Source organism: Typha angustifolia, chromosome 13 (genome assembly GCF_048772165.1).
Source record: "Typha angustifolia cultivar Huaian chromosome 13, ASM4877216v1, whole genome shotgun sequence".
Lineage (NCBI taxonomy): Eukaryota > Viridiplantae > Streptophyta > Magnoliopsida > Poales > Typhaceae > Typha > Typha angustifolia.
The window spans coordinates 15,969,830-15,984,545 of record NC_133251.1 but is presented as its reverse complement, the minus strand read 5'-3'; the positions used below and the strand labels follow the sequence as shown (position 1 = coordinate 15,984,545).

The window sequence follows — 14,716 nt, the reverse complement described above, 5'->3', positions numbered from 1 at the left end:
AAAATGCACCAGAATTTTGTGGAATTAAGCCACACTGCAAAGGATAAAAATACAATTTATTCTAAGATTAATCTTCCCTTTCCCAGTAAAGCTAATTGACTGACAATAATTGAGACAATGTAACAGCCCTATTAATAGTAGTACCCACATACCATCTATCACACTCATGTACGCAGTAGCGGAATTTTCTATGCGTATATTATATTTAGTCCACCAGTCACTCATTTGAAAGAACATTTTCTATTTTTTTTTTTTACTTTCAGATATATTTCTTTTTTTGCATCTATTAGCCAGTCAAAACAACTCGGTCAAATTGAACAAAGTGGAACAAGTCAACCTCCTCTCATCAACTCTTCTCTCTCTCTCTCTCTCTCTCTCTATATATATATACATCTACCGGTACTCCTACTACCTCCAAATCCACCCACAAAAGAAGAGAACTAGAGTGACAAACAATTTAAGACAATCCATCTCCTTCTCTTCCATTAATTACCATGGGCAGGTCTCCTTGCTGCGAGAGGGCTCACACCAACAAAGGTGCATGGACTAAGGAAGAGGACCAGCTCCTTACCTCTTACATCAGAGACCATGGAGAAGGGAACTGGCGTTCGCTACCCAGAGCTGCAGGTCCGTCTTAGCCATTACCAAACTTACCTTTCTTCCGTAGAGGACGTTTATAGTTATGAATTTATTTAAGATCATAGAGAACCTGATAAAGATACAATTTTTATGACAGGCCTTCTCCGTTGCGGCAAGAGCTGCCGGCTGCGCTGGATAAACTACCTCCGGCCTGGCCTCAAGCGAGGCAACTTCACCGACGAGGAGGATGAGCTCATCATCAAACTCCAAGCCATTCTTGGAAACAGGTATGCATATAGACCAGTACCCTCTCTTGCTACCGACCGTCAAACTTATGATTATTTTTCATTTATGCGTGTGTTCTTTAAATGGTGGCAGATGGTCTCGCATAGCCGCCGAGTTACCGGGCCGGACCGACAATGAGATCAAGAATTATTGGAACACACACATCAGACGCAAGCTCGTTTGTCGTAGGTTTGACCCACAATTCAATGCGACATCTCAGAGTCATGTAACCTTCGAGCACTCGCCGGATTCAGTTGGTGGCGGCCATGTCAGAAGTAGCAGTAGCAGTAGCAGTAGCACCACGGGCGAGGAGCGATGCCCGGACCTCAACCTCGACGTGTCGGTAAACTTTCCTTCTCCAAGAACATCGCCGGCGGCGCTGAGTCATAACACCGCAGCCATTTGCCTGTGCTACCATCTCTGGTTCCAGAGAAATGAGCCTTGCAGCTGCCTAAGTAGTATTCCTAATGGTAGCAGCCTTGGAACAACAGAGTGCATAAGTTAGATTGCGATATATTGATCAGTGCTACTACTCGGAAATTTTGTATATTTGTGTATGTGATTAAATTGTTTGATGGGAGGTAAGGTGATCCATAATCTCAAGAACAAAGGTGAGAGCTAGCTGTAACATGGAGCGGTGGTTAGGGGAGGTCGTGGGTTTGGTGTAATATGTGGTTATGTCTTAATGGATTTGTTTCAATCTTTTATCAAAGCTAACTGTTTTATTAGGTTAGTTAATGAACTAATAATATTCTTTTTATCAAATGGAATTATAAATAGAAACTCACTTTTTGCCCCCATTCACTTGTAATAAGAATAAGTTTATTATAAAATAAGTATTATTATTCTAGTGTTGTTTAAATAAATATAATAACTTATCATTCTCTCTTATCTTATTCCACACAACTTTTAAAAAATAATATAATAATAACTCACAATTACTATTTTACCTTTATACTAGACAACATTTAATTACAAATCACCTCAGCTATAGTTGAGATTCTATCGATTATCTCAGCTATAATTTCTTTTTTTTAATTTTAAACATCTTATATATAAGCGAGGTTTTTTTTTGAATTAGTAAATTCTACAAAAACAAAAATAAAAATATTTTCAAAAAATATTATTTACTATTATTTTTTAACATATAGTCATTTCGCCATTAGATTTAAAACATTACTAATTTCTAATATAATTACCTTATTTTAATTGTATCACATCAAATATAATTATTGCACGGTATATTATTATTGAACTAAATATTATAATAATTTATACCAATATTAACTCTCTCTTTTTAATATTAAAAATTAAAATATTTATACTTATTCCATTCTTATTCTACTAGTTAGAATAAGTGAATGGGGGCTTAGTTTTGCCTGATTCCATTCGAGGAAACTTCAATTCCACTCAAAAAGGTTTCTAACATGGAAGTTGCTTGCAAATCTTCTCACAAATGGCTGGCTGTACATGTCAAAGATGCAATACCTACATGTATCAATATGACTTGAGATTAATTTAAGTCAAAAAATAAATAAATAAATAAAAATAATAATCCAAGCTTCTCATCTAGAACTAGGCAAAGATTTCCTCCCATTAATTCATTAAACTCCGGGTTATCCCCACTAGTAATTCAAGGTTGGGGTCCATTCAAACACTTGACTTTCTCTCCAATAGAGTAGTTTCTTCCACTGCTTGGATTGAAAGAATTACAAGAAAACAAAGGTTGGTAGCCTTTTTCTATATGACAATGGCATCACTAACTACTTTTCTCTCTCTCTCTCTCTCTTTCTCTCTCTATATATATTCTCTCAACCTGAATTCAGTGCTCATGAGATTTTTTTAAAATTAGGTCAGTGAGATCATCATCAAAACCTTGAGAATCTATAAGACCATGGAATGGCAATGAACCTATTTTAGAGAGACTACTAATATTGGCATGCAAGGACTTCCACTATTCTATAGGTGATAAAATTAGACCACTTTTGATAGGCCATATTCTTCTACCTAATGCTCTGTTTCTTCTATAAATTAATGATCTCTGTTACATGTGAACAAATAAAGAAGTTACTCGCCAAGGAGTTTAGTAAGTTAAAGAGTATTTTATTCTCCTGAGGTAATAATCAAATAAAATTCTCAAATTAAATATCTTCTTCTTCTCCTTATACAACTTGTCATCCAGATCGTGCACATATCTTTTGAAGACAAAGTTGATCTCCCACCGTGATGTTTCCCTGGTCCAGCCCATGGGCTCTTAGTTGACTTCAGCTCTGGAGCTATCAATGATTGAGTAGTGGAGAATATATCAGCGTGACTATTTTGACCAAAGCTCACAATCTTCTCCTCTCCTAAGTCTTACCCAAGACTAAGAACTTATAATTATGTCTGCATGCAAACTTTAACTGTTGTTATTTTATTTCTATCAGAAGTCCAAAATATATAAGCTAGACCAATGGAAGAAGAAGCAGTCAGTCAGATTATGCGGTTAGAACGTCCAAAGTAATCAAATAACCCGCGTATTTGTTGAACAATACTATTTTATTGATCACCATTGACAGACTCATTCATATTCCAGGCCAGGAGACAAAACTTAACTATATTAAAATGAGGCCATAGATCTGCATATCTTTCTTGTACTAGTTCTTATCCTTCTCTCCATCTCCTCCTCCTCCTCCTGAGGCATTTGCATCATCACTTCCCTTCTTGGAGGGCTTCGTCTCGGCGACTCCTCGAGCTTGGGCGAATAGCTCGACGGGCTCGGACACGGCTATCTCGCCGGCTTCCAATGGCGTGCCATGCTTGTACCTGACTCTAAGCATCTCATCCTCCGATAGCTTAGCTTGGGCTGTTCCATACTTTATCTCTTACTTGCTATGTGCCATTAATTCCTCTCCTCTCTACCGAGTAAGGTGACGCTGCCGGTTATTATAGAGGTGAAGCAGCAAAGCCTTTTGTTGCCACGTAGTTGGGTTTCTTCTCCACGTGTCATCCCCTCCAAAAAAATCCCATTTGGGCCCTTGTTTGGGCTAAAATATCTTATTACAGATTGCTACTAAAATGGGCTTCATGGGCTGAACTGAATATATTTACCCAAACACCCTCGATGACTCATATTCAAAATGGGACCCATCTCACAAATTTTATTTAAGATAACATTATGCTTATCAAAGTTTTATCGTTAATAATCAAACAAGAAACTTAGCTGAAGAAACGATCACGCATCACGATGGACGATTTCTGATGAGCAGTTTTGTCCCCCAAACAGGCTTCTTCTATCTTTGCCATCTTCGATCTTCTTTGCATTAGTCTCGCTGCTTCCCGAGCGGATTAGGATGCAGAGAGGTTCAAGGAGAACAGCGTCATGCCTCACCGGAGGTTGCCACGTGCCAACGCAGCCCTTCCACCTCGAACCCTCTATTTTTCTTTTTCATTATTTACGGGGTGCTTTTTGTAAAAGATTGCGCATGAATAAATTAAAGGCAATGCAACTCCTCTCACAAAGAGACAAGAGACCGAGTTGGATCACAAGTCTTCTCCACCTTTTTGATGATCGTTGCCCTCGTCTTTCTTTAGATATATAATAAAGTAAAGTAACAGATCGAAATGTGGTGATCCAAAGTGTGATGGGGAATAATAGAGTGAAACAACCAAGATAAAAAAAGACTATCAATTTGAACATTATTAAATAAATAAATAGGCCCTCCTTTAATTTTATGCGAAAATTTTGGCGAGTTTTTTATTTATTTTCCTTCGTTTGAGTTAGTTTCACGTGGCTGGGCCACGGGCTCTGGCCCACATGGTTCTATTAGCCCATTTCCCACTACCACCAACCTCAATCATTCAAATCCTCATCAATATATATATATAGATGTTTGTGGAGAGAGAGGTACACCGTACAATAGCACGAGAAGCGTCTGATTGCTTGTTCTTGGGATTTTGTCAGAGGAACGGCGAGGATCATCCAAAGATTCAAACTACTCTTTGACCAAAATGAGTCTTTCCTTTAACCATTTAATAATTTATATTATCAGTAAAATACTGAAGTAATCAGCGATTTCAGTAGTATTATGAAAAATGCTAAACATTCCATCATTTTATTAAAATAAATATTCTATTTTTTTCATTAAATATTTTATTCTAACCAGAGTATTTTTATGTATAAACTTTTAAACTGTTCAGCAATCTTTCGAATATTTACGATATAACAACAACAAAATAAAAAAAAAACATTCAGTTTAGTAATAATTTCTATGAGCAGACAAAATTATTAAATTTTTTTGTTAAGAAAGCTTATTTTGATTAACAACTCGATTTAAAGGAAAACAAGTAGATTAGGATGGCATCAACGAAAGATTAGATAAAAAGGAAGCTGGTGCGTAACAGAGTGGTGGCGGCCATGAGACGACGAAAAATATTGATTAATTATTTATATGCACATTGCTGTACTAGGATTAATTGTTATTTTAGAATAAAAAATATATATTTATAAAGTGGAGGGGGGCTTAATGTATTTTATTTATGTACCATAAAACTTCTGTCTCCAATGCAATGTCTCTAAATATAGATTTATAAGTAGATTAGCTATCTGGTAATTAGAGTCCCGTGCACTTAAACGCGTCTATCTAACAATCATCTTTGGCCACGTTTAACAGGTTGAGTTTACTCTCCTTTTGACTATGAATTAGATAATTAGTCCATTAATACATTACCATTGCCCTTTTCTAGGTAAGATTAAAGTTTTAGATCACTGTGCAGTGACATGAGTACGATTCTAGTCCATGATGTTAACTTCAACTAATAACTTTATCTGCCTAAACTCATGTGTATATGAGTCTGGACCTAATAGTAACATCAATCAATCAAAATCCACCAACAACCGGCCCTTTTCTTTCGTTTTCTCTGCCGTTCATGTGATGCAAGCTGCAAATTACTAAGGGTAAATGATAACTTAAATTATTATGATGTTAATTATCTTATTGTTTAAGTAATTATAACTTTTCTACGGATAATTTTAAGATAATTAAAAGTCCAAACAACACTATATAAAGTATGAAGCCTTGAGAGTGAACTTGTCTGTAGGACTAGTGTATCTATCTATCTCTTAACAAATAATATAAATCACTAATGCTCTCTTGCTGGTGGGCTATAATAAAGTCCAGAAAGGCAAAGGAAGGGCATCCTTTTGAATAACAAGGAGATTCCAAAATCTTCTCACTGAGACATCCTAGCAGAAATTGAAACACTTTGGCATCATCGCAGAGACGACCCACCTTTGTCAGAAGATTTGAGCTGCAAAGAAAGGCTAAAAGCTTAAGCCCTTTGAATCTTTAGCCGAAGCCCACAGCAGAAACAGAATCAAATTTAATGAGAGGAAGAGAGTTGTGTTTACCTTTGCAGCCTTGCAGGGAATGCTGTACTTCCTGGGGGGGGGGGGGGGGGGGGGGGGGGATTTGAAACATTCAAATCAAAAGCAGCTAGACTCAAGACTATTAAGAGTCCTATTTTCATTTATTACAAAGCCTTGGGACTGATATTAAAGTAGGACTCCTTTCCACTAACCACAGGAGTGTATGAATGAGTAATAAATTAGGGTCTTATTTATTTTAAATTTAGAGATTCCTCTTCGAACTAGTTTAGAGACTTATAAACTAAGGCAGCAATTAAATATGTAACTAAAAAATAAAATTAAGACTTAAGACTCAAACCGGACTGAGGCCTTAATTCCCAAAGCTATTAAGTTGGAAACACTTGATTGAATAGAAGAGTAAGAGACAGTGGAAAATATCCTATTAACACCAACTAACCATTTAAAATAACGCCAATCTGGAAAACAAAAATTAAAAATAAAAATAAAACATGCCTAAAAAAACCCACCTCCACCATGCAACCACAAACATCCTTCCAAATGGACCCCACTCTCCTCCTCCCTCCACCGCCATTCCACTTCAATTAACCCCCCACCCTCATCTCCTCTCTTCTAAACCCAACTCTTCTTCAGTTCTTCTTCTTCTTCTTCTTCTTCTTCTTCGCCAAAATCTTGAGCTACCATTAGAAATTGATAGAATACTACCCACCAAGCCATGAAGCTTGCAGTGGAGGTAGTGGACGCGGCCGAGCTGATGCCCAAGGATGGGCAGGGCACCTCCAACGCCTATGTGGAGGTCCACTTCGACGGCCAAGTCCAGCGCACACAGACCAAGTTCAAGGACCTCTCACCTTCTTGGAACGAAACCCTCCTCTTCGAGGTTGCCGACCCTTCCGCTTTCCTCCACCATACCGTCGACGTCTCCGTCTTCCACGACCGTGGCCAGTCCCACAACCGGGGAAACTTCCTCGGCCGTGTCCGCCTCTCTGCCGTCTCCGTCGCGTGCTCCAAGGACGAGGCCGTCGTCCAGCGGTTCCCGTTGGATAAGCGCGGCTTCTTCTCCCACATCCGTGGGGATATTGCTCTCAGAGTTTATCTGATACCCGCTCCCAATTCCGACCCGATTCTCCCTATCCCGGATGCTAATCCGGCGAATTTCACGATGCCCAATTTGAGTTCTGAGACGCCGGAGCAAGCCCATGTCGAGAAAGAGATGAAGAAAGCCAAGAAGGACCACCAGGACGAGCCACGTGCGTTCTACTCCGTTGGCGCCGCGGAGAAGCCGAAGACGGCGGGGCCCGCGAAGATCGTGATGGCAGAGAAGGTCGCCCGCGCCGAGCAGCCGCCGCCGGGAACGACGGTGGTCCACGTCAGGCCACCCGGCGCCGGCGGCATGGCGCCGCGTCCCGATTTCGATCTGTTGGAGACTCGGCCGCCGCTCGCCGCGAGGCAACGGACCGTGGGGAACAACAAGATGTCCTCCACCTACGACCTCGTGGAGCAGATGGACTTCCTCTACGTGAACGTCGTCAAGGCGAGGGACCTCCCCACCATGGACATCACCGGCTCGCTGGATCCCTACGTTGAGATCAAGCTCGGCAACTACAAGGGAACCACGAAGCACCTCGAGAAGAACCAAAATCCAGTCTTTCACCAAGTCTTCGCCTTTTCGAAGGATCGCCTCCAAGCCAATCTCGTGGAAGTAATCGTCAAGGACAAAGATCTCATCAAAGACGACTACGTCGGCCGAGTGCTCTTCGACCTCAACGAAGTCCCTCGCCGAGTTCCTCCCGATAGCCCATTGGCGCCGCAGTGGTACAGGTTAGAAGACAAGAAGGGCGACAAGATTAACCATGGCGAGATCATGCTCGCGGTTTGGGTTGGGACGCAAGCGGACGAGTCCTTCCCTGATGCTTGGCATTCGGATGCGCACAACGTTAGTCTGGATGGATTGGCGAATACGAGATCTAAGGTTTACTTCTCGCCAAAGCTTTACTACCTACGAGTGCTTGCAATGGAGGCCCAAGACCTCGTCCCGATCGAAAAAGGGAGACCTTTGAATGCTGCGCTAAAGATTCAGCTCGGCCACCAAATTCGCCGCACGCAGCCTCGGCAATCGATTAATCCGGCTTGGAACGAGGAATTCATGTTCGTCGCCTCCGAGCCCTTCGACGAGCCGCTCGTCATCACCGTCGAGGACCGCGTCGCGCCTAACCGCGACGAGCCCATCGGCCGCCTCATCGTCCCAGTGGCCCCTCCCGCGGTGCCCAGAAGTGATCACGGCAAGCCTATCCCTCCCAAATGGTACAGCTTGGCAAAGCCCACCGCGTCGGTGGAGGAGTCTTCAGAAGGTGAGAAGAAGAAGGAGCACAAATTCTCAAGCAAAGTGCATCTCCGGATGTATCTCGATGGTGCCTACCACGTGCTCGACGAATCAACCCACTACAGTAGCGACCTTCAACCGGCGTCGAGGCTGCTCAGGAAGTCGAGCATTGGGATTCTGGAATTGGGGATTCTTAGTGCTCGCAATCTGATGCCGATGAAGGCCAAGGACGGCCGGACCACCGACGCGTACTGCGTGGCAAAGTACGGGCACAAATGGGTCCGAACTCGTACGCTTCTCGACACCCTGACACCCCAATGGAACGAACAGTACACCTGGGAGGTGTTCGACCCCTGCACCGTGATCACCATCGCCGTGTTCGACAATTGCCACGTCGCCGGCCAGAGCGGCGACGCCAAGGATCAGAGGATCGGCAAGGTCCGCATCCGGCTCTCTACCCTGGAGATCGATCGGGTCTACACCCACCTCTATCCTTTGCTAGTTCTGCAACCTTCCGGCCTCAAGAAGACCGGCGAGCTCCATTTGGCCGTGCGCTTCACCTGCACGGCGTGGGTGAACATGGTGACATTATACGGCAAGCCGCTGCTCCCGAAAATGCATTACACCCAGCCCATTTCGGTGCTCCAATTGGACTACTTACGCCACCAGGCGATGCAGATGGTCGCGGTCCGGTTGGCTCGCGCCGAGCCGCCGCTACGGAGGGAGGTGGTCGAGTACATGCTGGACGTGGACTCGCACATGTGGAGCTTGCGGAGGAGCAAGGCCAACTTCTACCGCATAACTACGATCCTCTCCGGCCTCGGCTCTATCGCCAAATGGTTCGACGGGATTCGCAATTGGAGGAATCCGATCACGACCATTTTAGTCCACGTGCTGTTCTTGATCCTTGTCTGCTACCCTGAGCTCATCCTGCCTACCATCTTCCTCTATTTGTTCATGATCGGCGTCTGGAACTACCGGTTCCGGCCGAGGAAGCCACCGCACATGGACACCAAGCTCTCGCAGGCCGAGTTTGCCCACCCCGATGAGCTCGATGAGGAGTTTGATACCTTCCCGACATCGAAGGCGTCCGACATTGTCAGGGCGAGGTACGACAGGCTGAGGAGCGTCGCGGGGAAGATGCAGACGGTGGTGGGGGACCTCGCGACGCAGGGAGAGAGGGCGCAGGCCATACTCAGCTGGAGGGACCCAAGGGCGACCGCCATCTTCATAATTCTATCGCTAATCGTCGCCGTCGTGCTCTACGTCACGCCATTCCAGGTGATCGCAGTGCTCGTCGGGCTATTCCTTCTGCGCCACCCCAAGTTTCGCAGCAAGATGCCTACTGTGTCTTACAATTTCTACAGGCGGTTGCCTGCAAAGTCGGATATGCTTCTCTGAGCTCAAACTGGAAACACAGGAGGAAGGAATGCTTCAATCATGGGTGTATCTTTCTTTGATTACCATTTAATTTATTCCTGATCACATATGAATATGCTTAAGCCTGACGTGGTATAACAGTTGAGGGTCCAAGAATAAAGATGGCAATGAATCTGGAGTATATGCATGTGCTGGAGGAGAAAAGAAAAGGAGAAGTGCCTTCTTTTTGGTGGAAAGAAAGATGAACTTATGTGGGCATCTTTGGTGGATGCAGCTCCTGTTTTTCTGACTCAGAAAGGTTGAGCTTTTGGGCGCACAGATGAATCTGATCCTTTTGGATCAGCAGATTGAAAAGTGTCTGAGAATATATGTGAAGGAATGCAGAGAAGCTGAAGAAACTTCTCTCAAACCATGTGGGGTTGTAAGTTAGATTCAGTGATCGATCCACTGAGTGTAGTGTCACTCTGTTTAAAGATATCCATCCTTTTGTTGGTCTGTATATTTATTTAGTATCCTGTTTTTAAGTGTATAAACCCGTCTTTCCTCCTGTCTGTGTGTGTGTTTGTGTCTTTACTCTGTCAAGAAGCTTTTGCTTCTATGACATAAATTTTTGGTTGCAATGGAATAGAAGACAAAGGTCTACTACCTCTCTGCAGTCCAAGGATACTATTTTATCTTGAGGACTAAACCTTGTTGGTAATGACCATTTAATTAAGAGAGGAAAGTAGTTGATGCCTTGATCCTTTTCAAGTTAGAGAATGACATATCAACCTACTACTCTTGGGCTGAAGAATCTTAAAGAAAGCTAAAGTGACAGATCTGCAAAAGTCCCCAATTCCTCCATGAGCTTGTCAATATGTGCGACCTGATTGTTTGCCCTCCAAAAGCAATCGTTATTGTCCCAGTACCATTCTTTGGATCAGCATGCGTGGTTCCTTTTCTCCTACCAGCCTTGTTTAAAGTGATGAGAACACTACAACCATCTTCCCTTATTTATGTGTGATTCTTTCTACCGGATGCCTGACTATCTGAATAAATAGTGAAACGTAACAGTTTCGGCAGCATAAATTACTTGTAGTTGTGGGCTTCAAATTTCAATAGCCCCCCTCATGCGAATTTGCAGATGAACTGTCTCAATCAACTCTGGCCAGAAGCATAGAAGATGTGATAGGAAATGTGAAAGAATCACGTAATGGTAAAAAAATCTGAACAAAATTTTGCAGACCACTCGTTGAGAAGATCATTTATATATATGCACGAAGTCCACAAAGTAAAACTGCTACTGGCTTTACTTCCAAATCTGTTCAATTTTGTTATTTATGCATCATAGATGCCAGCAATAAAAAGATTAATTTAATGCATCTGCCTACTTCTGGGAAGTTGTGAGCAACAAAATGTGACCGATTGAAAATCTCCCAAACTACCAGAATAAATATTGCTTGATGGAATAAGGTGATGAAGTATTACACAGATTGTCCATACTGCTGCCAGCTTTGCAATCGCCACCAACCCAATAATATTTAATATAGAATTATGCTTAAAGTACCTCGAAATCTACTAAGACATGCTTTTGAAGATTAATACTTTCTGGTGGCAAGATTGTACTATAATCAGGAACATTTATACTATTCGAACATTATTTTTCGTAGGTTAATGTAGGAATAATCTTAGATATAATGGCCTTAGCCTGCGACCCTGCAAGCGTATGGCCCGAGTTTGGGCCTGGACCTGGGCCTGGAAAGAAAGGACTTTGGTATGTTTGTCTTCATTTATTTATTTAGTTTTGAGTTTAATAGCTCTGTTATTTTATCCTAACGCAAAGTCCTGAAGGGAAAATTGATGAAATTAAAAGTAACAGATAACAAGATGCAACTTAGTACCATAATAATAACAACTTTAGTAGTCCACGTACATAGAGTAAAGATGCGAAATAACTTATTACACAGTTAATTAAAGATGCCATCAAGCATGAACGATTAACCCAAAACATTCAAAATTAAATATTCCAGAGAACCATGCCATGCCATCCCACTCCAATGTTTCCCGTGCATGCAGAATAATCCATGCATCCTTTTGATTTAACTTAATTTAGGCGATGTCCTCCTCCTTGTGAGTCTCGATGACGACGTCGGATGTCGGGTATGCGGCACACGTGAGCACGTACCCGCCCTCGATCTGGTCGTCGTCGAGGAAGCTGGCGTCGGATTGGTCCACCTCGCCCGACATGATCTTACCGGCGCACGACGAGCACGACCCGGCCCGGCACGAGTACGGCAGGCTGATGCCCATCTCCTCGGCCTGGTCGAGTATGTAAATGTCGTCGGGGCAGTCGAACTCCACCTCCCCGTCCGGCGTGATCAGCTTCACCTTGTACGCCGCCATCCTCACCCCTCCGCCCCTGCTGGGCTTCACGCCGAAGAGGGCGTGCCCTGCGGCGCGCGGGAGGGCGCGGAGGCTCGCCACGCCGGCGCCGACGTGGCGCCGAGAGAATGGGGTGGTTAGGGAGAGGGCTGAGGTGGCTGCGGTCGCCATGGCGATCGATCGATATCAGAGGAGGAGTTGGGAGCTGGGAGCTGGGAGCTGGGAGTTGGGAGTTGGGAGTTGGGAGGAGATAAGAAGAGAGGTGTGAGCTGGGGAATATGAGGGAGTGGTGAAGGGAAAGGGCAGGTTGGCACGTGGAGGGAGAGTAATGGATGGCTTATCTCTGTTAAGATGATGGAGCTGAGGACGTCCACACGAAGCTATGAGCCTGTGAGTCCTTTTGGGTGGGTGGTGTACCGATCAACGGAGAAGGATATGATCATGGAATGGCCATCTATATGCGTACGACGAGCGGATCCTATGCAGAACGGGTCTGCTCGAATTTCGTATGACTGACCTCCCTCAAAACATACATATCCTAAGCTACAAAAGGCACCAACAACATTAATTGTTTATTTACTCTTAAACAGAAAACTTAGTAGTCAAAAGTTTAGAGGGTAAGGAGACTTTCATCTATACATTGTACTAGGTTAATTAATTGGTGCTGCCCAATTTGGACCACAAATTAGTCAACCACAACTACTCCAATGAATTAATCCAAAGAACTTGAAAATGCTTGTGGCTTACACCAGCCCATATTTGAGTGAGAGAAGTTTTCGCTTATATCTAGGACCACTGGATTTGAAAGACTCACCTCATGGGCCTTACTATGCTCTATGTCTGCCTGCGTATTTGAAAGAACCAGAACAACGTAATAATTTAATAAGATATGGGAGCTCTCCCAGTGCTGTTAGTTTGGGAGACCCCCCAAATACCCCCACCCCAATCAGATAGGAACTTCTTTCACTTACTTTCTTTCACTTTAACGATTCATTTTTTGCTCCCAATAAAGCCATCATTCTGGGCTCCCCAGTTACGGCCAGCAATTGTTTTGGGCATTACCAATTCACACTTGTGGCATCTCTCATTTGGCTGTAGGATACGACTCACTGCACTGCTGGTGAATGTTTTGAAGGGCTTGCATTGCATGCTGGCCCCATTGTTTATTGCAACTCTTATTGAACATATCATTTTCCTTTCCTCCTCTTATTGTTTTTATTATTTCTCTGCCCTACGGATTGGTCAGTCAGCAAACTCAGGCAGAACAATGGGCTAGCTATATGGTTGTATGTGGGAAGGACCTTTCCTTCTCCCATATATCTTTTTGTCCACTGATGTAAGCAGTTTGCTTTGCTTATGTGGCAATTAATTAATACATTTTTCTTAAAAAGCATGAATAATATATAGATGAAGATGAAAACTAATCAGAGAACAAAAGGTATGATATGAATTACATTATACCAAGCCCAAAGAGCACACAAATATAGTCAAAAATACTGCTTCGACGACTCTATTACAGTCGCAACAATTTCAAATTAACCCTCTAGAGTATACCTAAACAATAAGGAATAAATAGAACAAGGAACTTCGACCGAAAAAATCAGCGGTGGCATAACTGCTACGTGTTCTTTAGCAATAGAAAGACGGCAATAGAACCCATTCTCCATTCAAACTTTTAACGATATTGAATTTAAGTGTCATTAACATCATCGCTATCTAATCAAATCGTTATTAGGCTCTAGAGAACTAAGTAGAATCGTTTTACTGAGCGAGTTGCATTGACATTGTTAGATCTAATTAAAAGTCATCAAACATCTTGCCCATTGGGGCATCATAATGGAACTCCTGCTCTAGCTACCAATTTAATTGCCAATTTCTCAATTCCAAAACCAGATAAGCACCCGTACGTACCAATCCACACACCCACACACACTGTCTGAAGCTCGGCAAAACATTATCTCACGGATCCGTTTATATTATTGGATAATATTTACCTTATCGTATAGGATAAGGCACGTTATAATTACGTACAAAGATAATTGAATCACTTAAGCCGATGTGACCTGTTGCTTGGCATTCTTTAATCCTTACGAGAGAAAAACAGCAGTTAATTTTGACAATTTTTTAATCTGTTCTTAATACGTATTCTCTTATTAATAATAATAATAATAAAAGAAGTTAAAGAGAGATAATAAAATAATTTAAATCATATTTATTTGGTGATTTATATTAGACCACCATTACCCTAGCACAAAGTCAACCTTCTAGAATCTCAGGGACACGTGTCAGTACTCCATAATTAAAACCGCGTAGCAATCGTTTGCTTTAATTAAGCAAGCTGTAGCCAACCAAAATCCAGCCGTTCGTACGTCCTTTTCCCGCATCTCCTGCCGTCCGTCTCTCCTCGGTAGTTGAATACGACG

General features: G+C 42.7%; 4 protein-coding genes across 4 annotated transcripts; 2 read left to right on the top strand and 2 right to left on the bottom strand.

Moving 5' to 3' along the window:
- Nucleotides 1-435: 435 nt before the first annotated feature.
- Nucleotides 436-1,527, top strand: LOC140773143 (myb-related protein 308-like). The gene is made up of 3 exons (XM_073115542.1): nt 436-627; nt 737-866; nt 958-1,527. The coding sequence occupies exons 1-3, from the start codon at nt 495-497 to the stop codon at nt 1,367-1,369; spliced, it is 675 nt and encodes a 224-aa protein (XP_072971643.1). The 5' UTR covers nt 436-494; the 3' UTR covers nt 1,370-1,527.
- A 1,887-nt stretch (nt 1,528-3,414) lies between these two features.
- Nucleotides 3,415-3,746, bottom strand: LOC140774820 (SEED MATURATION PROTEIN 1). Its single transcript, XM_073117954.1, is given in 1 exon segment — nt 3,415-3,746. A coding segment is annotated over 1 exon segment (246 nt). The 3' UTR covers nt 3,415-3,500.
- Nucleotides 3,747-6,781: 3,035 nt separating this feature from the next.
- On the top strand, nt 6,782-10,574 carry LOC140773142 (FT-interacting protein 3-like). Its single transcript, XM_073115541.1, has one exon. The coding sequence runs from the start codon at nt 6,945-6,947 to the stop codon at nt 9,951-9,953; it is 3,009 nt and encodes a 1,002-aa protein (XP_072971642.1). The 5' UTR covers nt 6,782-6,944; the 3' UTR covers nt 9,954-10,574.
- A 1,210-nt stretch (nt 10,575-11,784) lies between these two features.
- LOC140773667 (ferredoxin-like) lies at nt 11,785-12,583 on the bottom strand. Its single transcript, XM_073116352.1, has one exon. The coding sequence runs from the start codon at nt 12,462-12,464 to the stop codon at nt 12,021-12,023; it is 444 nt and encodes a 147-aa protein (XP_072972453.1). The 5' UTR covers nt 12,465-12,583; the 3' UTR covers nt 11,785-12,020.
- Between the last annotated feature and the right edge of the window lie 2,133 nt (nt 12,584-14,716).